Consider the following 26,386-nt stretch of genomic DNA (forward strand, 5'->3'; position numbering starts at 1 on the left):
TGTGTTGCCAAGATAGAATTATAATTCACCTCCTATTGCCTTATTATCTGAGTATAACAAGAAACTGTGGGGATTGTTAGCAAAACAATTCATTTGAGGGAATTAAGAATCAACTCATTAATATGCTAATTATTCTTAGGATGAGACTTCTGCCTGGTCTCATTGAAATTCAAAGTGATTAAAGCCTATGACATAACCTGAAGACTCTTTCTCCCAATGATCTAGATCATTTAAAAACCCCAAATGCAGAGAATAAAAAAATAGTGCTACAATGACCCCCATCAGCCTATATCTGATCTGAGATGCATCAGATGAACCTGTCCGAGTGAAGCAATTTGTCAGACCAGCAACACTGCTTGGTTGTCTTGAATAATGCTCACAAGAAGGATCAGCTCTTGGTCTATGGTCTCCAGTCTAATGTGACATGTAGTTGTTGGCTTTTACTGTCTAATACTAAATTATTCACAAAGGTTGGTGTAAATACTGCATGTTTTATAAGTTCAAAGTTAAAGGCCAATTAGTCCAACTATATAAAAAGGAAGAAATAATTTCAAAAGGTTCAGGATTACTGATCAGTCACTTGTTGGTAGGTGTGGCTCTTGGGATAATTAAGTTGCTAGTAATAATTTCAGTCTTTAAAGGTCTTTTTTTTTTCTCCTTAATCCCTCTTTGTTTAGAGAAAATTGTTTTTGATGTTTCAAATATTGCATCTTCCAAGCCTTTGTCTCCATCTAGCTTACTCCCTCTAATAACAGTCAATTGTTCTCTGGCTGTCTGTGTTGAAATCTGCCCAACTCTCTGCAGCCAATTGGATAAGGTGTTTTTGCAGGAAAAACTTGGCAACCAAAGATTTACAAGGCAATATCCCAAGCATACTCTCAAGTTTGCTACAAAGTGGCTTAAGGACAAAATGACCACATTTTGGAGTGAGCGTCAAAATTACATCCATAAAATGATGACGCTGAAATGGTGTGTCCGACCAACGGAGGCTGACATACTTAACTAAATTACACCAGTTCTGTTTGTAGGAATGGACCAAAGTTCCAGCAAACTATTGTGAAAGTTTTTATGAGGATAACCAAAACAGAAAGCAATGAAAACATCCAGTCGGATTCAATATCAGTGAGAAAAAGAAGATAATCTATCTTTTGTGGAATGTAACTGGTCACAGTTGAAAATGAAGTGACTCAATGATGCAAGCTGCCAGGATCTATACAGAAGAAAACTGACCTTGATGACTCTGCTGCAGCCGGGCAGAAAGGCACTGCAGTCACTCTTTAATGGTGAAACGGTAAATAGCTTACACTCCATCAAGCCCATAGGATCCCAGAATGATTCACACTACATTCAGTCTTTCAGTCGTTCACCCATTCACACACACCCCCACACACATTTTAAGAGAAACTTTAAGCTTTCTGTGGTCCTCTGCATTAATATGTGTCACCATCATCAGAGACTTTGTACTGTCTCGGTGGTTTCAAGTGGAAAAGCTCTTTATCTGTCTCTTTGCAGTTAGCTTGAGTGTGAAAAGTCCATGTCAGGACCTCAAATACCTGTTGCTATCCACACTCTCCTCTGGGGTCTGACTGACTGGAGGCGGCCATTTTCTCACTTCTTGTATTGTTCCTAGGCAACTCCTCTCTGACCTTTTTTTGTATTATTTGAGCGATGTGTGATTCGAATGAAAGAGTGGAGTCGAGAAGAATATCAAAATTGTATCACTTTATTTCTTTAATTTGTTCCCCCAACAAATAAAATAGTTTTTTACCATTTTTTGTTTTCATTACCATTTCAAAAGGTTCTACCCACTAGTCATAATGTTTTTTTTTTTCTATAAGTGTAGACTTTATTTTACTCCCACTTTAAATAAAAGATCAGTCAGCCTTGAAGAAAAGTGATATGGGAAAGACTCAAATTGGAAATTCCGTTGCTTTCATGGTTGCAATTTTCTAAAGTATTCACATGTACATGGACTCATTCAGAAATCACCTTCATCCCCAATGACCCTGTTCAGAGAGCTGCTTAAATTGTTCTTGTCCAGCCAGATTACGACTCTTGTAAATGCAGCCGCTGGCAAAAATGAGCCATTTATGTTTTGTGTAGGACAGAAAATCCATTGAAGCACGCCTCATACAATGCCATCAGAACATTAAACTTGTGTGAAAAAGCCTCTTGAATGAGCAAATACTGTATGTCTGTCATTGTTGTAAAAGTTATCTCTATTCCTTATCACCTTTTTGGGTCATTTTTCTATTGTCTACTGTCAAATCTAACATCAAGCAAGATTAGCTTTATTAAGACCATATCTCTTTAGTTGTCTTACTCTTTTCCTCCTTTCATTTCTTAGGTATCCGTTCCCGACGGTGTTCAGCACCTGCAGCAAGAAGGACCTCGCAGCCAGTCTGGAGAAAGGTGTGGGCATGTGTTTGTACAACATGCCAGAGGTCAAGGTGCTTTATGGCGGACAGAAGTGCGGCAATGGCTACGTGGAGGAGGGAGAGGAGTGCGACTGCGGGGAGCCTGAGGTAAAGTTGACAACAAAAGGCTTCATCTTAACCCTCCTCAGTGGAAGGCATCAGACTCTTCGTCCGTGGTCATGCAGAGAAGCTCTAAGTGCAACTCAGTGTGACAACATAAGCATGTTCTGTGGTGGAGAAAGAAATGAATTTGAATTTGAAGTATTCGGATTTTGTGGGGTAACCTAATCTTTGAGTAGTGGATTGTGAAAAGAGAGGAAAAAATACAAATTCCAGATAAAATTTTCATTGTGTGCACATTATACATTTGTATCTCCTTGCTCAATATTTGTGGATTTTCATCTGCAAGTCATTTGGGGTATGTTCCTCCAACCTTTCCAGAGACCAATATTATTACAATATTTTTCTGCAAACCAGCTTAAGCTAAGTCGGATTGGTTGGAGAGTGTCCGTGAACGACAATTTGAAGTCTTGCCACAAATTTGCATTTGGATTTAGGTCTGCACTTTGAATGGGGGATTCTAACACGTGAATATGCTTAGATCTAAATCATTCCATCGGAGCTCTTGCGGTATTTCTAGGGTTATTGTCCTGCTTGAAAGCAGACTTCTGCTACTTCTACTTCTGATCTCAAGCCTTTTTTTCAGCCTCTAACAGGTTTTCTTCTAGGATTGTCCTGTATTAAGGTCCATCAGTCTTTTCCTTCCTCTTCACAATTATGAACCACTTTGTTGGTCTATCACATACAAATCCCATTGAAATTCAAAAAGGTTTGTGGTTGTCATGTGACAAAAAGTGAAAAGTTCAATGGTTATGAATGTATTTGTAAGGCATTGCAAATCTGTCATTTGCAGTTACCTGCTGTTGTCCTTTTCCATAGCTTTGCCTAAACATAAGTCTGGGGGGAAAAAAACAGTGCTTCTGGTTCTGCAAAGAATCAACTTGAAGCACTGAAAATCCCCTCTACCAAAGTTAACAACCTCAAACTCAAAACTCCCACCATCTCTGGAGAATGTTTTTGTAATTTGAAAGCACTAAATCATAATGAAGCCAAGAATATTCTACCAGAAACAAAGGGAAAACCCCACTGAGGTAGTGTTTTATTTTGTTTACATCTTGTTTTTCTTTGACCAGGTGCCCATGGTGAATTCATATGTTTGGAGACTCATTAATCAAACTGCTGCCCGGCTGTGTGACAAAGCAAGCAAACAAGTTAAATGCAGTCTTAGCTTAAACTAGCTTTCTTTGGCTTTGCCTTCCAAACTCTGCAGCACACATCCATGCCCGCTGTCTTCCCGCCTGTGCACACTGCGGGTTTAAACCTTAATATAACCGAATCATACTCAGTGGAAATATTCTTATTTGTTACTGATTATTCTGGTTTTCTGAAAATAATCATTGTCCTTTATATTTAATTTGTATGTCTTTACATATAAATTAAATTAGAATGAGTAGATGAACAGACTCAGAGATGAGTTTGCTCTTTGCATGCTGCAGATCTGATACCAATTAACATTTAGCAGTTGTAGCTGCAGCCTTTCAGAAGATATAAAGAGTTGATTAAATATGAATCTGATAGATTTAAATAGCAGTTAGAAGCTAATGAATTTTAATACTTATCTTCCCCGCATCACGTACTCTTGAGAGACCAGTATTGGTCTGTTACACTGGAAGAGCATGAAGCTGAAATATAAAACTTGAAAGCTAACATGTAGATTTCCTGACGTTAACAAGATGCGATCGGTTCCTCTGGAGAGACGTGTCACTCTGTTGATTCTTTTAAACTACAAAGCTGCGTGGTCTTTTTGCTGGAGTCGAGGGCTGTTTGTTTATTTCCTCTCAAATGAAATTAGATTTTGCAATTTGGCTAAACTGAGCAGGATCCATGATTGTTTATGTACGCAGAGTAAGGAAACTCCATTGTTTAGAAATCAGTAGGTGGTATTTTACTGGAGTCGTTCTGTTTGACCACCAGCAAACCAGCATGTAGCTTAGACTTTCCGACCATACCTCAAAATGACCTCCCCGATGTCCCCACGTGGCTTGTTTGATCTGGCAACCCACAGAGGCCTGGAGATAAACAAGAAATCGAAAAAGCGAGACAAAGAGTAAACAGTCAGACTCATTAAACAGCATTGACAAATTAGAGAGTCAACAATTCATATGCCTTCATACGGAGGTTGCAGAGAAATTCAGTAAGACGATGAACTCCTCAACTCTTTTTTTCCCTGTTATCTCTGCTGACTCGTCACAGAGGTCAAAAAATAAAAAAAATGTCTAAACCTTCTTTTTCATCACTAGATAAGCTGAAAGTATTTGAGAACTGCCAAATCTAAAACACATGAGCTCCAGCTCTAAGATCTGAAGGTCAGGGTGGGAATCTGTGGACAGGAAGTGCTTTCCGATGACCCGGAGCGCTCCATCTGACAGGGACTGGCAAGCCTCAGACCTGTGATCAGGACCACATGCTGTCAGCTGGTTTGTTTTCTTTTTTCTGCACTCCAGGAATGCATGAACCCTTGCTGCAACGCCACCACATGCACCCTCAAAGGAGATGCTGTGTGCGCCCACGGGCAATGCTGTGAAGACTGCAAGGTAACGTGTTTTAGGTCTCCCTCCACGTTGAACCTTGTTTAACTTTCATTTTGACTAAAAGAAAATCCTTTGGATGGAAGGAAATTCTGAAAAGAGGCATTTTGAAGGTGTCTGTAATTGACTTAATGTTCTCTCAAAATGTTTTTCACACACTCACAGTATTATAAATAAATTCAGTCATGCTATACATGACTATACTGCCTCATTAAATATTCAGTTCCTCGTAAAGAAATGTTTACATATTATTATTATTTAGAGTATTTTTACATATATGAATTTATCAATTTAAACTACATTTTATCTCTGAGATGAAAAAGCTTCATCTTTCACTGCCATGTGAAGGATGAAGTTATAATTCATCCCACAGTCGTGATATTACTTAGCAAAACGCATCATGCTTGTTTTCAGTCTCTGAACTGCATTCAACCTTTCATATTCAAATTAAGCAGGTCAGTCATGAGAGATATTGTTTGCATAAGCAAAGGTTTATTCAGAAATATGAGAAATAAAAACTTTATGATGGCAAACTGATGATTTGTGAAAGCAAAGATATGGACGCCTACATCAGCCACACAAAAGCGCTTCAGCCCACTATTGGATGATTTTTACAAAACAGATGAAAAAGGCAAAGTCAGCTCTTCTATCCAACACTCTAGTGAACTAAAAAAATAGATTGAGATGTTTTATTTTTTTCATACCAATACTCATTTTAATCATTTACAAATAAAAAAAAGTAGAGGCTCTGTCAAATTAGTTTTTCAACAAACTTCAAACTCTTCCTTTGTAATATTTTAGTCCAACGTGAAACAGATATTTGACGTCTCAAGATATTAAAAACTTAAAACACTCACTGACATGCTTTCACCTTTACCAAATATCATCCAAGCAGTGCTCTCAACAGCCATGAAGAGATAGACGAGGTCAGCAGGGTTTGGGTACGTGGAGTGGTTTACTGAACTATACATGTCTGCAGCTCAAACTGGCCGGCACCATGTGCCGCGAGTCCAGCAACTCATGCGACCTGCCCGAGTTCTGCACCGGATCCAGTCCGCACTGCCCAGCCAACGTTTACCTGCACGACGGACACGCTTGCCACAACGTAGACGGCTACTGCTACAACGGCATCTGCCAGACTCACGAGCAGCAGTGCATCACGCTGTGGGGACCAGGTGGAGCAAATGCTGCTAAAAGAAGCGTGTCTGTATTCAAACCATGTAATTCCTCATCAAAATATGGTGACTGTTTGTTTCTGTTTTGCAGGAGCTAAACCTGCTCCCGGGATTTGCTTCGAGAGAGTCAACTCTGCAGGGGATCCTTACGGGAACTGTGGGAAGGACTCCAGAGGCTCCTTTGCCAAATGTGACGCAAGGTAGGATTCTGTTGCCACACTCAGGAAGTGAAGGTAGAGAGAAATTGCTATGCAAAGCACAACGAAACCCGCTTTAAGTTGCATCATTTGCCATTATCCATTTGAAGCGAAGAACATGTGGTGTTCAAACATGGTGGAAAATTGCAATCTGTGAAAGATAGTACTAAAGGACTCTTTAAGAAATTATTTATGAATAATTTAATGCTGGATTGTCATCTAATTGTAATAAGACTGTTCTCCCTTCGGGGTAATTCTGTAATCAAGCTCCTTGTTAGTTGATGTAACTGCATTAACGACGCCCAGTCATCCTCCGCAGCGAGCTTTCATCCGTCTTCGCAGTTACTTCGGTTTGTCTATGACTTGACAAACAGTTCCTTACTCCATATTTCTGTGAATTCCTGCAGGGATGCAAAGTGTGGTAAAATTCAGTGCCAAGGTGGAGCAAACCGGCCAGTGATCGGCACAAACGCTGTCTCCATAGAAACCAATATCCCGCTACAGGAAGGAGGACGTATTCTGTGTCGGGGCACACACGTGTACCTGGGGGATGACATGCCAGACCCCGGGCTTGTTCTAGCGGGGACAAAGTGTGGAGACAACATGGTGAGCAACACGTATATGAAAAAAATTAAAAGAGGTCAGATTTGCACACCTCTGTTAAACTGCTGTGTGTCTGCCGTATGATTTAGTGGCGTGGAAAAACATTTCTGATGTTATGCTGCTGTGCATTTAGCAGTGAGGCATACAGATTTTCATCACCAGACTCTAACCAGGGTTTGGACATATCCTAATGTTCTCCTCATGAGCCTTCCAGCTCTCACTGACAAAAAAAACGTGTATGTCGCCGTTGTTTCATTTTCCTGATTATATTGTTTCATATGCTGTTGTGACTCCATATCAAACAGTAAACCGTTGTAAGCATGACCTTCAATGAATAAACAGCCTTTTTAGTGATTAGAGTAAAATCTCAATTAATTAACTTGTAATCGTTTATCTCTTTTGACTTCTGTCTCATTTTTTCAAATAAGGAGCCTCATTAATTGCCGCAAAGTGTTTTATTTATGTCTAAACAAGGAAAAGGCCGATCAGTGGATCTCTTATTTTGTTCTCAGAACTCCATTATCTCCAGTGGAGTGTTTGTAGAGCTGAATCGCTGTCATAAAAGAAGAATTTGTGTACTTCTCTAGTATCAATTCAGGCACTGAGGAGGTTTGAGAACAGAGAAGAGCATCTAATAAAGTTAACTCCTGAGTGGATTCGGTGATTTATTTGTACACTTTGTGCTTCTGCCTGAGCCAGCTCTACAGTGGAATCAGTTATTTTATTAGCTATGCCTCCCAACCTCTTCTCTTGAGCCAAGGGCCCTGGGACAAAACTATTTACCTCTTCATTAGCTCTACAAAAGAGTGCAAATGACATGCAGCTCAAACCCCTCTTCCCCACCACAGCTTGGAGTCTATCTTCTAAAGAAAAAAGAAAAAAGGTTTTTGTAATTTTGAATGAACATTTAAGAGCCAGAGTATGAAAATGATCAGAAAAGGCTATTCAAATGTCGAGTTGATGCAGGAATATTCCACCTGAAACTTTGCACACGCTGTCACGTTCAGGTACTAAAGCGTCAGTAACTGAACAGTAATTCTAAAATTCTTTAGTGATTTTAAAAGTGCAATTATAATCATTGAAGAACCAAGTGAAAGAGTTTCCTGGTCAGTTCATTCAAACCAGCGCTCTCGTAGTTGGTGTTTAGCTGCTTTTGTCCTCTTTATGCAGGAAATGGCCATCAAGCAGACCAGCTCGTCTCCTGGTTACTGACTCCCAAGTCATGAATTTGCACAACCCATTATTTAGAAATTTTAATGGTCTGGAGGTGTGTGTTTGACGTCCTTGTTCTTTAAGAAAGGTTTTTGTGCTTTTTTTCAAATCAGTCAGAGCATTAGGCTGACAGTACACATCCTGCTGTTCTGCGGTAATTTGGGGAAAATAGGAGCTGAACGTTGCTCACCTTAATGCAGGTCTTATTGTCATTATTCACTGGGATGTTTCTTTGTTCTTGAAAAATTTGCAACATTTTGCAACTGTTGTTTCTTTTGTGGCTTACTACTCAATTTAATCACTTCAGGTTACCTCTAAAATAACCTTTAGTGAAAATTATTTTATGGATTGACTCTTCTGTCAGTCCAAAAAATTGTAACATTAATTCAAATTCCTCTTTTATTTAATTCATGGAAAGCATCTGTACCCATTAAACATTATTTACATTACAGATATTAATTTCAATGTATTTTATTGGAACTTTACCAGTCAAAGTACTAGATCACAATGATGAGAAAGTAAAGGGATACATAATATATCATAGTGTATATAAAAATCTGAAAAGTGAGTGCACCGAACAGCAAGTCCTTTGTGACTTGATGTTATGTCAGACTCGCAATCTAGAGACTGAACTTTTTTTTTGTCCATTCTTCACTGCAAAATTCCTCAGCATCTATTAAGTTGGATGGAGGACATCAGTGCACATTAGTTTGTTACTATTGCCACAGATTCTGAATTGCCTTTCGGTTAAGACCTTGACTGAGACATTCTGACTCAAGAATAAGCTTTGATCTAAAACATCCCATTGTAGCTCAGCCTTTATCTTTATGATTACGGTCCTGCTGTAAGGTGAACCTCCCCCCAGGTCAAAAGACAAATTGCAGCATCTAACAAATTTTCTTCGAGGGATATCTGATATTTCGCTCCTTTCATCTTCTGCTCTGTCTTTGCTGACCAGCTTTCCTGTAGCTGTTGAAGAGAAGCAACGGGTAACATGCTTCACCTTGTGTTCATTTCCCTCCACATATTTTTGCTCTTTTCTGTGCAAGTCAGAAAGTTACCGTTTGGTCTCGTCTGAGCAGAACAACCTAAGTTTGTTTGGTCTCCCACACAGCATGTAGGAAAGTCCACAAAGGACCTCCTTGGCTTTCTTTTTAAAAAATACCTTTATTCATGTCACTCTTTCATAAAGCTCAGGATTACAGACAAAACATGTAATAGTTGTTCTATTGACAGATTCTCCAAACTGAGCTGTGAATCCCTGCAGCTCATCCAGAGCTACAGTGTCTGGCTTGTCAGTTTACTGGATGTTGCTGTAGGTTTTCATCTAAAGTCGTACTTTTTCAATTAAGCAACAACCTATTTGATCTTCAAACCTTAGGAAATAGTTCTCTAATTTAAGTCTGTTTTAAATTTCTCCACCCGAGTGGACACGATTTATAAATTATGTGACTTTTAAGGCAGTTGGTTGTGCTTTTATTTTTTTATTTTGGGGTATCAGAGTAAAGAGTTCTGAATACAAATGCTCACTTTATTTTCATTTAAACATTTCCATGTATCCCCTGATTCCATTGAGGTTAATAGTTTCAGTGTATAAAAACATGGATACGTCTGCAGAAAACTATTGCATTTTGATGAATTAATTCATAGTTAATACAAGTCAACAGGAACATGTTTGTGCTACCTCTGTAAAAAAAAAAAAATGTTTTAGCCATGTTTTGCTACTTTATTACACAGCTGTCCTCACCCAGAACATACAGTCATTTCTCCTTCACTGAGGTTTGCAGTCTAGTTCCTCTGAAAATGTCTAATGTTGCTTTTCTCTTCATAGGTGTGCTTGAACCGGCAGTGTCAGAATGTCAGCGTCTTTGGCGTCGTCGAGTGCTCCGGGAAATGCAATGGACGAGGGGTGAGTGCAAAGTACCTTTTAGCGTAGCGCTTAGTGTTAAATTATGTAATATAGCGGTGCTCGCAAGCCCGAGGAGGGACTGTGTATTAATCTGTTCACATTTACCAAAGAGCCACACAATCAGGTAAGCTCCCTCTCTACATTGTAATTGTAAATAATAAAAGAGTAGCGGTGCATTTGCAATGCAGCCTGCTCAATCAGTCTTCATTGTTCCGCCGATGTTAGCTCGGTTGAATTCAAGCACAATTCTTCAATTTTAACTTCAAGTGTTTTCCGCCTTTTTTTAACTGCACAAGAAAGGAAACAGGAACAGTAAATCAGTCGCGCTATATCTCTCACCCCCCCTCCGAAACGATTACCTTTATTCCTCTCAGCATCTCTTCTCAATAATTCAACAAAGGACGCTTTCATGTTTTATGTACTCTGTTGTTTAGAGCTGTAATTGCAGCATTCGCCACAGGCCATTCTGACCGCTCATCTTTACCCTCCATTAAGTCAAGGGGGCCAGTGAGAAATCAAAACTTTTGCCTTGTTCATTCCCCTGTGTCGTTTATTAAACCTTTCTACAACATAAAAACCAATCAATAAGAAACTCTTATTCTCCGCAAAAAGATAAATAGAATTCCCTCTGCAAGAATATTTAAAGCAATAAAATGGTCTCATGTATCTTTCCTCTGGCGGGAACAAATGCAAAAAATAAATAAATTGACAATGTGGTGTGGTGTATGACGGGAAAGGAGGGATTATCTACTTTTTTTTTTTATTTACTTTCCTTTTCTTGGAAGAGATTTGATAAACTTTAATGAAGCCAATTTGATTTCATTAAAGTAGATTTAAACACGGTTTAAATCTAAAACAGATGTTATCTAATTTTTATTACAAAGTATTCTATCTTGGATAGATCTGACATATGTAGCCTGCTCATTATGTGCTTAAATGCTGTGCTCCTAAGTGAGTCTCATCGTAATTTTATTTAGTACATAAAATACTTTAGATACTACAAATCACTTTATTTACATAAAAATTAAATTACATTAAATGTCTTTGGAGTATGTGGTAGTTTTAGCAAAAAAAAATTCTCTCCAACATGCTAAATTTGATTCGGTGCTCGCTCATGTCAGCTGCATTTCTCTTCTAGCAAACGTACAATGAAATCCCCTCCAAGCGCCTCTTAACCCTATCACCTAGTGGATATGGCGCTATATGCCGGAGGCAAGGGAGACACTCAGGCTGTGCATCTGTGCTAAATGTAAATACTCCACTACACATCTGCTTTGCTGTCTTCTCCTCTGTTCTCCCTCGTACTGACAGCTGCATTTTAATGCCTCTCTGGAGAACCCACTTGGATAAAATACTTTGACCAGAAACCCGAGGCAAGAGCTGGATGGGCTCTTACACACTTTTAACAGTGTCTTGCAAAAAGTACTCAATTTGTATTCCTGGAATGTTTTCACATTTTGTTACCCTGCAACCAAAAGCTAATTGGATTTTGAGATAGTACAACAAAAAAGTAGGCCATACCTATGATGTTCAGAAAAAAAAAACAGGTTTTGTTTTATTTTATTTTATTTTTTGCAGATAAAGAGTGTATGCCACCTCATTTACATTTGATTCTGCTTCAACACACCCCAAATGGCTGAAGTCCCTCCTCAGTGTGCAGTCAAGTGCTACTTAGTCCTGTTAATTATTCACTTGAGGTGTGTTGAAGCACACACAACTCTTCAAGGACTGGAGTTTAGGACCTCAGATGGAAACCGTTCTATTGTAGTTCTGTAGTTTTACAGGTGCTGCCATCCGCTCCAGGGTTTTTTGGGGGGTTTTTTGCAGCGTCTAACAGATTTTCTCCCAGGATTTCCCTCTACTGTTGAAACCAAATACATTTACATACATTGACTACAAAGAAGTGCATGTTTTCTCATTGTCTAAAAGTTAAATCAAGCCAAACGTCTTCAGAATGTTAAGTTAAAATCACCAAAATTATTGCTATTTACTAAATGCCAGAAAAGTTATCAACAACATTTTTTTAGGGATTTTTTTTTTAAATTAAGAAGTTTTCGTACAGACTAATTACTGTCTCTTTAAACAACAGGAGAAAACCCACATGATGATGTCATCCTATAGATTAGCTGACATATCTGAGCTAATTGGATTTCTTGCTTGATATAGTCCCCTATTAATCTCCTTCCATTACATAATCTTGCCCTACTTTGTTTTGATCTGTCACATAAAGTACCAATAAAACACATTCAAGTTTCAGACCTTAATATGATAAAAGTACAAAAAATACAGATGCAAATACATTCAGCGGGTATTAGAACTTTTGGGATTGCAGCGATTACAAGATGTGTTGATTTTCTGTTCATTTCTGAAGGCAATCAAAATGACTAAGTGTAATGTATAGTGTAATAAATATCCATCACTCTTGCAGGTGTGCAACAACAAGAAGAACTGCCACTGTGAAGCGCAGTGGGCTCCTCCGTTGTGCAAGGAACCTGGCTTCGGCGGGAGCATTGACAGCGGGCCAATGAGACTGGCAGGTAGAGTGGGCGATTTAATGTCTGCCTTTGCTCATGTATGCATGATCACAAGAACATTTTCAACAAAATATGACAGACAGATAGATAGATGCGCAAAAAGTATGTTGTAGTTGTTGTGCTCATTATCTAGCTGTAACAGCTGTATCTCCTGTCATTGTTCTGTGCTGTAGATGTGCGTGTGTGTGTATTAATGTGCGTGTTGTCGTATATGGCATCAGCCGACAGTGTGCTCATTACCATGGTGGTCCTGGTCACCCTGGTTAGTCTGCTGGTGGCCACAGTGACCGTCTTTCTGAAGAGGAAAACTCTGCTGCGTCTGTTCTTCAGCCACAAAAAGACCACTCTGGAAAAACTCAGGTAATGCCTTTCAGACAAAAACAAAAATATACCACACTATGCCATTTTTATTTATAGAGATCTTCAAGGAAAATACAGCTGTAATTTTGAATGTAAATTTGAAACTTGAATTCAAATTTACATCCAAAATTTCTTAATTAATCCCAGAGGGAAATTAAATAACTGATAATGTAATGGTAAAGTTTGACCCAAGTCATACATTTTAAAAGAGAGTTATCCCTGATACTGACCATATGTGTGTAAACTTTTGAATTCGAGGAGAGTTACAAAATCATTTCTAAGAAAATTTTTTACCAAGTTTTCTGGCATTTAACAAATAGAAATAAGTTTGGTAATTCTAACTAAAGTAAAACAAGAAAAGTTTGGTCTGGTTTAACTTCAGACAGCGTGAAAAAAATATGTATGTGTCTTTTTATTCATTGTATGTAAATATGTGGTTTCAACTGTGTGAGTACCAGCTAAAAGATGTGCAGCAGCGTTTTAAACCAACTTAAGACAGGGGAGCAAAAAAAAAAAGACTCACGCCAACATTAGGTCCATTACTGTAATCTTAGCAGTACGGAAAAAGGAAGATTGGATCAGTGTTTCAAAGAGCTGCCTGCACAGAAGAAAAATCCTCTTCTTCCAACCGCCTCAAGAGATGAAAGCAGGACTTTTCAAGTGCTCCAATTGTCCAATTTAAAATGTCTGTCTAACTTGAAGCACAAATTGGTAACAGTTGGTCTAAGCTGTCAGATGTAGCAAATCAACAGTGAATGATTCACAGGGGACACTATCTGTTTCTGTTTTCTTTTCTTTCCAACGTATTAAACTTCTGGAAGAGTGAAGAACAAGTAAAAGTAAAGAAGGCATTAATATTAAACGGATTATCTTGATTTTTTTTTCGTGTTGAAGTTGGTCATTTTTTTATAAGCCTTTAACTTAATTTGCATTGCTTACTTAAAATACAGTTGTTCCCTATCTAAACTGTTAAGTAACTACATTGAATATTAATATTACTAAATGACATAGCTATTTGGAATATTTTTCTGGGGATCAGGGGATCGTCTGCAAGATGAAGCAGATAAAAGATGGTCAGCTTCTTAACTTTTCTATTATGTCACATGTTTCTTTCACATAAAAACATTCATGCATTTATGACTTGCACTAGTCAAATATGGATCTTTTTTATTATTTTAATTCATTGTATGATAAGAAATTAGGGTGTTTTTGGTTATTATCACATTGTTTGCTTATTCTCAAAATGTAGTTTAATACAAAACCAGCATCAGACTTTATGCAATGTGATCTAACAGTAGCTGCAATGAGATAGTTCCCTACATTTGTATTTTGAAGTTTCTAAAAGAATAATGCTTTTTTGATATTGTATACAAACAGCAGCATTTAGATTTTAAGGTGGAGCAGGCTGATTGTTTCACTAGGTTCACTGGCTTTTTTATGGCCACTGCATTGCCTGATGTAAAAGGATAGTTGATGAGAAAAGAGTTTATCGTACAAAGAAAAAGGGAGACCAAAGCAATCAACATTTATCATTATCTGGCAACAACGTTGGCAGGAAGTTCATCATACTTAAATCCAGTTACAGATTTCCTTCCTTTAAGAATGCATTTTGACACGAAAGTAATCCTGTACTGTTTGTCATACATATTTTTTTTATTAGTTTCTCTTACCAATAAGCAGAAAGTTCAGAATATGTGCCATACTTAAATCCATATGGGCCTGAATATAAATAGTACAGGCTCACAGTACCACCCACCGCAGCTGCAAAGACACCCAACATTCACACAGCTGCAGTGCGAATGTTGAACTTAACGTCAACAGGCAACCAGCAATTTGACTGTATAAGATTAGGATTGTTCCCCCTTACTTGTGTTGCAGTAAAATCTCACACTAAAAAATGCAAAAAGTTCAACAATTAATTGAGGACATTTTTATTGGCGGGGGAAGAGGGATCATAATTTTCAACATAATCACCAGGTCCAGCATAAAAAATGTAACTAAGCCATTTTTATATTCATACTTTACTGTTTTAGTCTAAGATAAGTTTATTTGTATGGCACCATTCACACGCAAGTTAATTCAAAGTGCTTCACCAGAAATTAGAGGACAATTACATAAACTACTCAAAATACATTAATAAAAAAGACAGTAAAATGTGATATCCCAAGAAAGGAAATACATTTTAAAATTGCATGCTGTAATTCAATAACACTAATGGACTGTAGTCAAGTAGTCAAACAGAAATAAAAAGTTGCATGTCATCAGCATAGATATTAAAAGACATGAATGACTCCACAGTCTGAGGTAGGGGGATGATGAAGATGTTAAATAAAAGTGGCACAATATGAATATGATTTTTGTTTGGTCGTGCTTAGAATTGTTTGATGACACAAAGTGGTCTTTGTTTGCCAAATGATATCTGTAAAAGTTTATCATCGCCATCCATTTGTCCAGTCTGTAAATCAGGAGATTACTTTTGGATGTTTTATTACTGAATCAACCCCAAGTTCTTTATTCCAGGCGAGACCAGACACGAGTTGTATTTGTTCACCCAACCTTGACAAATAAAGAGATGAGGTTATGGTTATCTAAGCGTGCAGCAATGTGTGTATGAGTAGATAATATTAATTGAGCAAAGACACAAAATCATCCATACATAACATTATGATGACATTTTGATGCAGACATACATCATTTAGAACTTTTACCAATTCATCCCGACCAGATTGTCCTAGAACTTTTAATTAGTAATCCATTTCCCATTGGGTGTACATATGAGATGACACAGAAGCCATTTTGTCTTATTCACCTTTGAAAATGGGTTAGATGAGAGAACATGACATTCAAGTAAGGCAGATAATCTCCACAAGTCAGAAAATACTAGCAATAAAAGAGCTACTTGCTGCAGCTTAAGACATTACTCAATATCACCAATATTGACCTAACCCTACCCATATCGTGTTTCTATAGGAAAATGGATTCACACCTACATTTTCAGAAAAAAATGGAAAATTACCAACACTTTTTTCCTCACTGATTTAAAACTACTGAAGGACTGATCAGGCTTTTACTAGCTGATGCCAATGTCCAGTTTTCTCGCATTAAACAGCCATATTTGACAAACACTGAAGAAGACACACAGCGAAGGTTTCCTGATAGAGATTATAGACAAATAATTATGTTGTTTATGTTGCTTTAGTCAAACCGTGTGTATGTGTGCGTGGGGGTGGGCGGTGGCGTGTGTGTGTGTGTGTGTGTGTGTGTGTGTAACAGGTCACTATGACCCGAAAAGTAGAAAGGTACTCAAAAATACCAAGAAGTGTTTACTTCACAAGATTGACATTTTTACCAAAACAGCACTATATAAACTGCTGTTCATTGATGCATTTACAAAATAAAAAATAAATCAGATTTCCTAAGAGTCTGTCCAAATTAAAAGATAGTGCAAACATTTGCAATTTGAAAATATTTTAAATGGGAAAGGAATTTCATCCAAACATACATCGAATGTATGACAAAATGTTTGTCAATTTCTTTTCTCCTCCAAGATCCGTGGAGGCAACCAGACCAACCAGCCCCATCAGGACTGAGTCCAGGTACAGACCCACACCACAGCGCAAGCCTCCACCCAAACCTTCTACAGCCAATATTTACAAGGTCAGTCACTTACTCTGTTTATTCACCTAATTACTGTATCTGACCGTGTGGCTGAGGATATTTTTAACTTTTTGATAACTTTTCGTTAGTGCTCTTCGATAACTTGCATCCAAAACTAATTTCTGAGTCTTATTGCTTCGGGGCTTGTTGATCAAATAAGATCACAGCAAGCTGGAAAATTGATTCAGCCTCACCATATCTCGGGAAGGTGGAAATATTAATTACAGTGTTGTTGTTGACAGGACATGGCCAAACTGTAATTGAGAGATGGCGTCACAGAAATGAGATGTAGGATGTCGAAACTCGAACCCCTTTAATGTTTGTGATTTCTTTTTCCTGCGAGGGGAGCACAGTTGATTGATTCAGGCAGTGGAGGAAAATAGGGTTTGATTTGTTTGCTGAAAATGATAAGCGCAGAGGGAGATTACCTATTGTTGTGTTTGTGCCTCAAAATAAAGGAGTGGACATTTATATGCATGAGTGTGCGTTGATCTGATATGAGTTTGTGCTCGCCTCCATTGGCAACCGCTGAGAATGAAACTTCTATCCAACGTCATAATCAAGTATAGAAGTTCATCCAGTTGATCTTTTTTTATAGCTCAGCAGAGTGAATCTCTGAAACAGCCTGTCCGTTCTTATTATTGTGACATTTGCAGCCAGTCGCACATGTCAGTCTGCATCACAGCAGAGCTCTTTGAATACATCTCCACTGCTGCAATGTGTGTTTGTGCATTTTTGTCCTGCAGCCAAATCCTTTCTGACCATTTAACATGCTTATTGGTAAGCTCTGGACTGAAAAAAAATGACAGCTGGTCAGGACATTTGGCCAGACTCTGGCTTTTACAAGTCCAGAAAGTAATATTCAGGTTTTATGAGATCAGCATTACACACCGAGTTAATGGCAGAAATAGCTCCTTCAGGAGTGTCCTCCTGGAAAAAAAAAAAAAAAAAAAAAAAACACAAGGTAAACATAAAGACACTGAACTGGGATCAATTTCTATGGAAAGGAAAAATAAAGTATGCAGTTAGTGGCAGCAAAAGCTCTGACTGATGCATTTTTTCAGGAAAGAAACATTGTTTATATGCAAAAGTCAAAAGTACTTTCTATATGAAGTAAAACAATGAATACACAGTTGCTATGAGCAACAGCTGTCAGTGGCTTCCTCCAGTAGTAAAACAGTGCCAAACACAGAAGCATTGAGCTAAAACACAAAGAATACAGAGTTAATGATAGCAGTAACTCTTAATGGCTTTGTCCAGAAAATAAACATGGATAAATGTCGACGCATTAAGCCAGGAATGCTTTCTGTGTCACCAGTTCAACCCTTACCTAGCACCCCGAAAACTCTTACACGTCATTTATTGAGTCCACCAGGACACCGGTCCTCATGAAGGTTCAAAATCATATCGGGTAGTTGGTAAGGTGTCTTAATTTCAAGTGTATGTTTTAGCTTAGTCTTACTATCTGTGTGCACTCTGTCAAACGTTTTGCTTTTTTTAACTTTTGCTAACACTTAATATCGCCACTTCTTTTTTCTTCTTCTAGCCGTCTTTCCTGAGCGCAGAGCCTCTCCTCCCTCCTCACAACTTCCACTCTCACAGCCTGCGCAGGCTTCCCCTCTACCAGCCGCTGCACATCAGCCAGCCCATGCCCATGTCACTGAGCGTGGGCCATCCCACCCTGCCTCCTCTGCCCACCCACTACCACCGAGTCCTGCCCACCCACTCGTCGGTCTCACCCACTCCTGTACCGCCGTTCCTCAGCCTGCCGCGCAAGCAGTCTTTGTACAGAGTGGATCAGGTATGTTTGAGTAATATCAGCGATGTGATTTAATCGGATCATCTCTTTGGGTTTCTAAGCATCCTGGAACGCTCTGAAATGTAACCTTTTGCAGGTCTGTGAAAAGGAAACGTTCTGCTCTGTTGTCTAGATACTACATCCATCCATCACAATGTTTAAGCCTTAAAATAGGACAGAATAAATGTCAACATTATTAATTTTCCAGTTTAGATTAGATTTTTCAGTAGGCGTTTAGTGTTAATGTACATCTCAGATTTTATTCAGCAGCTAAATTAACATCTTCCCAAGCCTTTAAAAAAACACAATGCCAGGAAATCTTCAAATTGAGTAGTTCCTAAAATAGTTAGTGGTTAAAGAAGATCACAGCACAATTAACAACAGATAAAAATTCACAATCTTTTCAAGCAATAATGTGGGTTTATTCCCCTTGAACAGAAAGTTCTTTATATCATACTGATTAATTATATGACAAAGCTTAATATTAACATCATCTAAGGCCAGTAGAAGCTCTACATTTCAATACAATTCAGACTTCAGCTTTTCATGTCCTAAAATGTAACAAATACCAGTAGGTTGGAAAGTATTAATTCATCTAAAAAGCTGCTGCTCTTTAAAATATTCATGTAATGTAAAATATATGCAAATTGCACTTAATGACCTAAAACTTGCCACCTGTGTGTCCATTTCTAAAAGGCTGCAGCAAAGCTCGCTGCGGTTGGTTTGTGCCCGCCTGCATATTGACAGCAAAACATTTCAATCTGTCTCCCTCTTTGTGCCCCATCTCCTGAGTGAAGCTCTGCTTTCTGTTGAGTCGGGTGGTATTGGAGGCAGAGGAGATAATAAATCCATCTGTCTGCTCAGGTGGTGGATTCAAAATCTTGACCAGGCATTCCTGAACCAACACTGCAAAAAGAGCCATTTTGGATTCCAGGAAAGGGATAAAAAAAAAAAAGAAAAAAGGAAGGAAGAAGATACAAAACTAATTCACTTTTGGCGAAGGAACCGAACAGCACTGCAGCTGTATAGCCAGCGAATGAGATTTAGAGCTCCATTAATGCTGTTTATGTTTATGTTTGGCTTCAACCGTTCACATAACCGCTGTTAACTCATTATTCTTGCTTCACATAAATATTGTATAATCCTACTTGCAAATAATTTCCATTATAAAACATAAGCAAAACATCTGGAGGAGGGTGTTTGTATAGTTTAAGTGTGATACCATGGATAGTAGAAAAACGTTAAATTGATGATTAAAATGTTTACTTGTTTTATTTTAATGCTACGCATTTCAGAAATTGTGGGACTAGAGGAAAAGTTATCGTAATTGTTAGATCCGTTTTTCTTTTAAACACCGTAAGCATCTGAGGGAAGCAGCAGTAGTTCTTTTCAAGTAAGTTATAACAACTTCAATTCTGTCATACACCAAACTTCTCCAATAGAGACCCGAAGAGATCTTTCCACAGGGAGATGGTCATTTAACGTTATAGTCTTTCCAAAATAACATGAGCGTAATATTTTATTTTCTAATGAAGGTTTATATTGCAAAATATTTTATAACAATAATAATAAAAAAACAACAGATTGTCCAAATGGATTTAAAACGAGAAATTTGGGTCCAATTTCCGTTTTTGATTTCTCTGGTAGCGTCTTCGCAGCATTGACTTTTCCTGTAGATATCTCAGTTGGTTTTATTTCAGTCCACTAAAAGGAAATTAGCCTTTAAATTAGACTCTAAACTCTAATTAGTCTTATATTGTGACCCAACAACAAGTGCTCACATGGGGTCACCTTAACTTTACAGAGTGAAACAGAGCTGGTAGTTCAATATTAAATATTTTTATGTTATATGTACTCTAATTAAACCAGCCAGCCAATGTATTTAGTAGTTTTAGTGCAGTTTAGAGAAAAATACATCAAAGATCTGAATACTGTTAAGACTAAAAAAAACCAGTCTCACAAATTATGAAATATATATTTTTTAAATCTTATTACATTTTTAACTAGCAAACCCAAATAAAAACATCAAATAATTGACCACCTCCAGGTTTAACCCACCCAGACTTCCATGGTCTCATTAGAAAATAAAAACCTCTTAATAAAACATGATCAGTGCATTCAAACAGCAATGGGGAGGAAAAGAAAACGACTCCAACTCTGAATCAGCTTTTCCTGTTGTTCACACGCAGCGCTGTATCTCTCTCCATCACTCACCATGAATCAGGTGAAATACAGCAGAAAAAGCTGGCAGCTGCAGCCAAAAGTGAGCACACACAGGTGTTATGCATTTCCGAGCTATTGCCACGAAGCTCCCATCCGTAGAAATAGCAGTGACTATTTTCTGGCTAAGCCCAACTGTGCACAGTTTTATGATTATTATTAAATCAGCACATGTCAGACAGCTTAAACTGACAAAAAAAAAGTAGTTTCCATATCCTGTTGAACAATTTTACCCATTCTGACCTCTAAATAAGATATTTTCGTCCAGGATTTCAGTAAATCAACAGATTCTGAGATAAGTAAATAACTCTGCCAAATTTAGTCTCTTACATTGCATTTCCTTTCTATTTTAATGCCAAAGTGCCTTGAATTATTAATAAACCATTCCCTGAAGTTATTATGTTAGGACATAATATTATGGTGTGTGCTTTAACATAATAAGCTGATTATGTTACAGCACAATTAAAACAGGTGTTAAAATCATGGATCTTGGAGATGAGCCAAGATTTTAAACTTTTTGAGAAAAAAATGGATTCACTTTTTTTTGTTAATAAAAATGTTGTTTTCACAGCAAACAATGTTATAATATTACATTCACTAGATGATAAAATGCGGCCCATGTTTCTAGAAAAGCAGCCTCAAATTGGGCCTTCTCCCCAATGAATGAGCATGATAATAAATTACTTATTTTGGCCTCAACTGACAGGTTTTGTTTGGGGGGGATCCTCTCTGCTGTCCCCTGACAGAATGCTGCCCTGGGCAGTGAGCCACATTGACCATCTCAATAATTGCCACTGGGTGCACTGGGTGTCTCCGTATGAAATTTGTGGGGTGACTGTGCGCCATAAAAATTGACGGCTCCCCAGCTGCCAAAACAATAAAACCCTGTTACCTGCTAATATCTTGAAGCCATTTTGGTAGCGATTAATCAGATCGAGAGGGAAGAGACGGCATATGTAGGTCACAGGCACATGAGGGATTCTGCTGGTATTTAACAGCAGGCTAACAACGACAAACAGAACATCAATTTTTAAGAGCGTATTACAAGCTCCCCCGCTGGTTCTGCCTGAATGTCTTCAAACTGACTGCGCCCCACTGATATCAAGGCATTTACTGGGAAAAGAAAAAAAAAATTCTCTTAAAGTTTAAAGAAAACTGCTTGGGAGGGAATTCAAAAGACCTGTTTTTTCTATCATGCTTTTTCCCCCCCTTTAACAACTTATCAGATGCTGGAAATATAAATTAAATAAGCTGTATTTTTGCTGAGGAGAAAAAATAATGTTGTACTTGTCTTTACAAAATCTCAAACCAAATAACTGCATCTTCTCTATATTGAAGCACAGCTACTCAGATAACAATGCAATATTTGATTTTGAATTAACATATATGGAAACATTACCAAGATTTCTCTCAGCATATGAGGTTTTAAGCAAACAATGCTGCTACGAGCTCAGATCTTGAATTAATGCGCTCAGATAGATGTATCTGTTCAGCTACATCACCTACTCAGGGGCCGGGGATACTGTTTGCTGTTTGGTTGAGTTAATATTTCCACATATTTTTATAATTGGATTACTGGAATCCCCCACTGTTTACCTTTCATCCCCCCACTTGCGCACTTGCTGGGATGTAGACTTGGAGAAAAAAAAAAAAACCCTGCTGAGTTGATAATGGAGCTCACTCTGACTGAAACATTCCTTTTTTTAGGCATCTGTGTACCTGAATATGGGAACCTTCTCATTGTTAATGAGCAACTTACAATTTCCAACCCTAACATACAATTTTAATCATCCCAATCAAATATATTGATGGAGTTTTTTTACCTGTAATAAGACAAAATGTGACAAAAAATTAAAAAGGGGACTCTAAACGCATGTCCAATCAAGAGAATCAGATTGAGGAATAAAAAATTGATCAGCTGCATTCCTACTTTTACTTAAACCTACAACAGCTAAATGATTCCGTTTCTGTGAACAACCTGGAGAGGAGTAAAGGTCTTTTGCCTCCAAGGAACTTCGATGAATCAGTCACAGGCACCCACCAATCATGTCTGACTCACAGTTGGCGTTTCTATCACCAAGCGGCTCAGTGAGGTTAAGGTCATGCCCTGTGTTGACCAGCAAGGTTCCCTCACAATAAACTCTGTAAACAAAGTCTTCATGAAGCTTATGTGGGACCATCTGAATCATTAAAGGCTTCTTGTTTACCGCAGCCACATAGTTGGAGCTATTGTTATAAGTAGAATATGCGTTTATCACAAAATCTGGAAAACACAGTAATCCCCCAGACGTATATCACTTGGCAAAGTTTTACTGGCAGAAACATGGCCGTGCTGGAGTCCTCTGGGTTCTTAACAAGTTTTCAAGCTGACAGAATTGCCCCGTTTTGGTTGAGCTTTATTTTTTTGTTGCTTTTTGTGTGAGTGCACATCACTTTAGGTTTGTCAAACTCTGTGTCTTGGGTACATGTAGGGATTTATTTTTATATTTTTGAGCCTGAGCCTTGAGCTTGTAGCTGAAGTTTATCGCTTTCTCGCCTCCTCACTTAGATTAGTAACACACGGTGGCACCTTATCCAGATAACCTTCCACCGTCACACAGCATCTGCATGGAGGTGATGGAGAAAAGAATGTGGAGGTGGGGTTATCATATGTTTGCTGTGTCTATTCAGAGAAGATGCTGAGAACACACTGCCCTCTAGTGAAACATTATTAGAGCATCAACGCACAACGCAGGATTTTCTTTAAAAAAAAAAGAAAATCCTGTATGTTCCGAGTCCCATTTTGTTCTGTTTGTAAGAATAACATCGAGCAAATGTTTCGTTATCAAGTACGTCGATCTATCTTCATTTTCCTTGTCAGGATTTTGAGAAGCCCAGTCCACCACAGAAACCTCTGCCTGCTGATCCGTTAGGGCGGAGCTCTCGACTTGGGTACAGCATCACACCATCGGGGGTCCACATCCCAGGGACCGGAGCGATCCCAGTACCTATCCCCAAGGTTCCTAGACCGCCGCCCAGCATCCCTTTACCAAACAGGTCTGTCCAACACAAAAGAAAGTCTGTCTGTCAGTGTCTCAAGTGTTCACTTTGCACTTTGGGCATTTTATTCCTGTGCATATTTGGAGAGTTAATTGGTGAGTGGTGGTATATCTTCTGATAAACCACCAAATGTGAAAAACTAAAGAAAATGTGTAGACATTTTATTAGTTATGTGACGCTTTGTGTTGACCAATCGCAGAAAATGACAATACAACACAGTCACGTTGACCTAGTTCTGCTTTATTAAACACGGTGACCTTTATTTGTGTTTCAGACCTGTGCCAGCATTGCCCTACAGACCACCAAAGAATCAGGACTGCTGAGTAGTCGACTTTGCAGATGAGTCAAAAGAGAAAATCTCATAAAAAAAGGAAGAAACTACAAAGACTTTCTTGTTTTGCACTAATCTTTGAGACAAGACTCTGTTGGACATGTTGGACCACAGGAAGAGTTGCAAAGTTTCTGGGGAGAAACGAGGATGACCGTCACACCTTGGTGCTACGCCTCTAGAAGGTGCTGTCCTCTCTCAGGTACCAATGAACTATTTATCTATTTAACTATTTAACTCTGACATTATAAGCCTGTGTGCAAATGAAGAAGAATTTTCCACAAGCAGGATTTGAGCAAAAGGAGAAATCAAGAGTCATTTATAAAATTTGTTTTACATTATTTTTACTTTTTTTTAAAAAAAATATGTGCTTAAATTGAAGAGTCTTTTTTTTAGCAATTGATTTGAATTGAGTGATGGAACTGTAGACAAAGTCAAACTTGATTACAGATGAAGGGAAACGGGGCACAAGTCAGTTTAACAGCGTTATTTATTTAGTTATTCTACTCATAGGGTTTTCAATATCAAAACACTTTCTCTGTATTCTATCTGCCATTGTACTTGGAAAACAAAAATATAAGCAATTACCGACGAGAAAATATGATTTCCAAGATGACGCTAGATGGAAAATGATTCTGATTGGCTCACATCAAGGCACCTAAATTCCCTTTCACTGCCTCTGAGAAGTGTTGGATGCTCAACATGTTCTACCGATTCAGACGAGACGTCAGAAACCGAGCGCTGACAGATTCCACAGACTGATCGTGTTCCAGCGAATTCCTCCAGCAACCAATTCATCAGTATTAACGCCAGTGTTTGTATGTTTAACATTCACGCTCACTTCGTCCTCCACCCTGAGAGCCAAGCCAGATGACCTCAGCGCTGTCAGCTCTCCAAGTTCCACACTCTAAGTCAAACAGCATGTTTTCCTGTTCCTTTGTTGATGTTTTTTTCCCCACTCTTTTGTTCTTTTACGAGTATTGATTTTTGCATTGCTTTGCTGTTTCTCCCTGTGCATTTACAGACTTAATCATGGGATTTTTAGAGTGCAGTGTTGCACTTATGGGCACTTTTTCAGTTCATCCTAAATTTCACCGCAACACAATGAAAGTCAGTTACGTCCTGCTTTGTGTTTCTTTACAAAAAAAATGTGTTGATCTTGTTAAAGTGTGAAACAGTTGGCATGACGGCTCACTGTTGGAACATAAACATTAAAGCTGTGTGAATTGTGTGGTAAATGTGTTTGTAAGGACTGTTCACCGAGTTTACTGTAAAGTGTAACTATTGTGTCTGTTGCCATTTTCATTTTGTTCTTATCTCTTTGTTTTACAAGCACAGAAATGTAAGAACTGCTCTGCGGCTGAGCCCCATTTATCCTTCTCAGTGAGAACCTGATATTTAACACTTGAGCGTCGCAAATGAACTGTGAGGCCTGACTGTTGATTTCAGAGGTCAAATAAAGTTTTTTTTGTGATAATGAAAAACAATTGTTTTATTTTATTTTTGACTCATAAACTCTGCTGCAACAAATAATTTGTTTCTGTCCACAGAATTGAGGACAGAAACTCAACTTTTGCAACTTTTGAAGTTGCAAAAGTTTGATTTTGGTTGATTAATACTGCCACCTGCTGGGTAATACATGTCATTACAACAACAAAAGAGAGAACTCGGGTCTCTCCACCCCGTCATGATGTCACATTTTAGGACTGCCACAGAGAAAATTTACAAAAGCATTAACCTTTGTAATGCTTGAGTCAGATCACAGGTGCTGACATGTATCACAATGTGAAATATACAAAAAAAAAAATGAAATCTTGAGTTATTTTTAATTTAATTTATTTGAAGAAGTGAATTAACAGAATGATCATGGGAATGTTATCAGTGGGATTCCAATCAGATGAGTTTGTTAGCCAATTGAGTTCCTTGATGCCATGGTCATTAAACCAGATAATGGTGCTTTTGGCAGTGAGGGCAGGACCAAATCTTGCTGGAAAACGAAATCAGCATTTCTATAAATCTTGTCAGCAGAGTGTGCGAGATGACTACACAACAATCACTAACTAAAAAACCATCACAATGGACCAGAAGCAATATATACCTTTATACTCTGGCACTTTGATTTTGAAATCATTAATGCAATATTTACTTTAATCAATTTTCTTCTTAACCTAAAATGCTTTTGACATTGTGATTCCGTGGTTTAACACATGAAATGTCTCTTATCCCATGTCCATATATTTGTCTGGTAACTTATAAAGAACTTACCCCAATCGCATTCGATGCCTTCCC

The 26,386-nt window shown here is 38.2% G+C and overlaps 1 protein-coding gene across 2 annotated transcripts in view; it reads left to right on the plus strand.

Annotated features, from left to right (window-relative positions):
• Positions 1-25,569, plus strand: part of adam12 (ADAM metallopeptidase domain 12) — a 92,222-nt gene extending 66,653 nt beyond the window's left edge. Inside the window, exons 12-23 of one of the 2 annotated variants that reach the window (XM_014470942.2) lie at positions 2,348-2,525; positions 4,982-5,071; positions 6,045-6,240; positions 6,332-6,440; positions 6,845-7,043; positions 10,084-10,161; positions 12,590-12,698; positions 12,869-13,055; positions 16,604-16,712; positions 18,259-18,513; positions 23,591-23,766; positions 24,044-25,569. In XM_014470942.2, the coding sequence (XP_014326428.2) occupies positions 2,348-2,525; positions 4,982-5,071; positions 6,045-6,240; positions 6,332-6,440; positions 6,845-7,043; positions 10,084-10,161; positions 12,590-12,698; positions 12,869-13,055; positions 16,604-16,712; positions 18,259-18,513; positions 23,591-23,766; positions 24,044-24,092 (1,735 nt within the window). In that variant the 3' untranslated portion in view covers positions 24,093-25,569. The remainder of the gene's footprint in view (positions 1-2,347; positions 2,526-4,981; positions 5,072-6,044; positions 6,241-6,331; positions 6,441-6,844; positions 7,044-10,083; positions 10,162-12,589; positions 12,699-12,868; positions 13,056-16,603; positions 16,713-18,258; positions 18,514-23,590; positions 23,767-24,043) is intronic. The other variant, XM_023326887.1, reaches the window with a different exon arrangement.
• The last annotated feature ends 817 nt before the right edge of the window (positions 25,570-26,386 follow it).

The sequence above is a fragment of the Xiphophorus maculatus genome, chromosome 22, assembly GCF_002775205.1.
Source record: "Xiphophorus maculatus strain JP 163 A chromosome 22, X_maculatus-5.0-male, whole genome shotgun sequence".
In the NCBI taxonomy this organism is placed as follows: domain Eukaryota; kingdom Metazoa; phylum Chordata; class Actinopteri; order Cyprinodontiformes; family Poeciliidae; genus Xiphophorus; species Xiphophorus maculatus.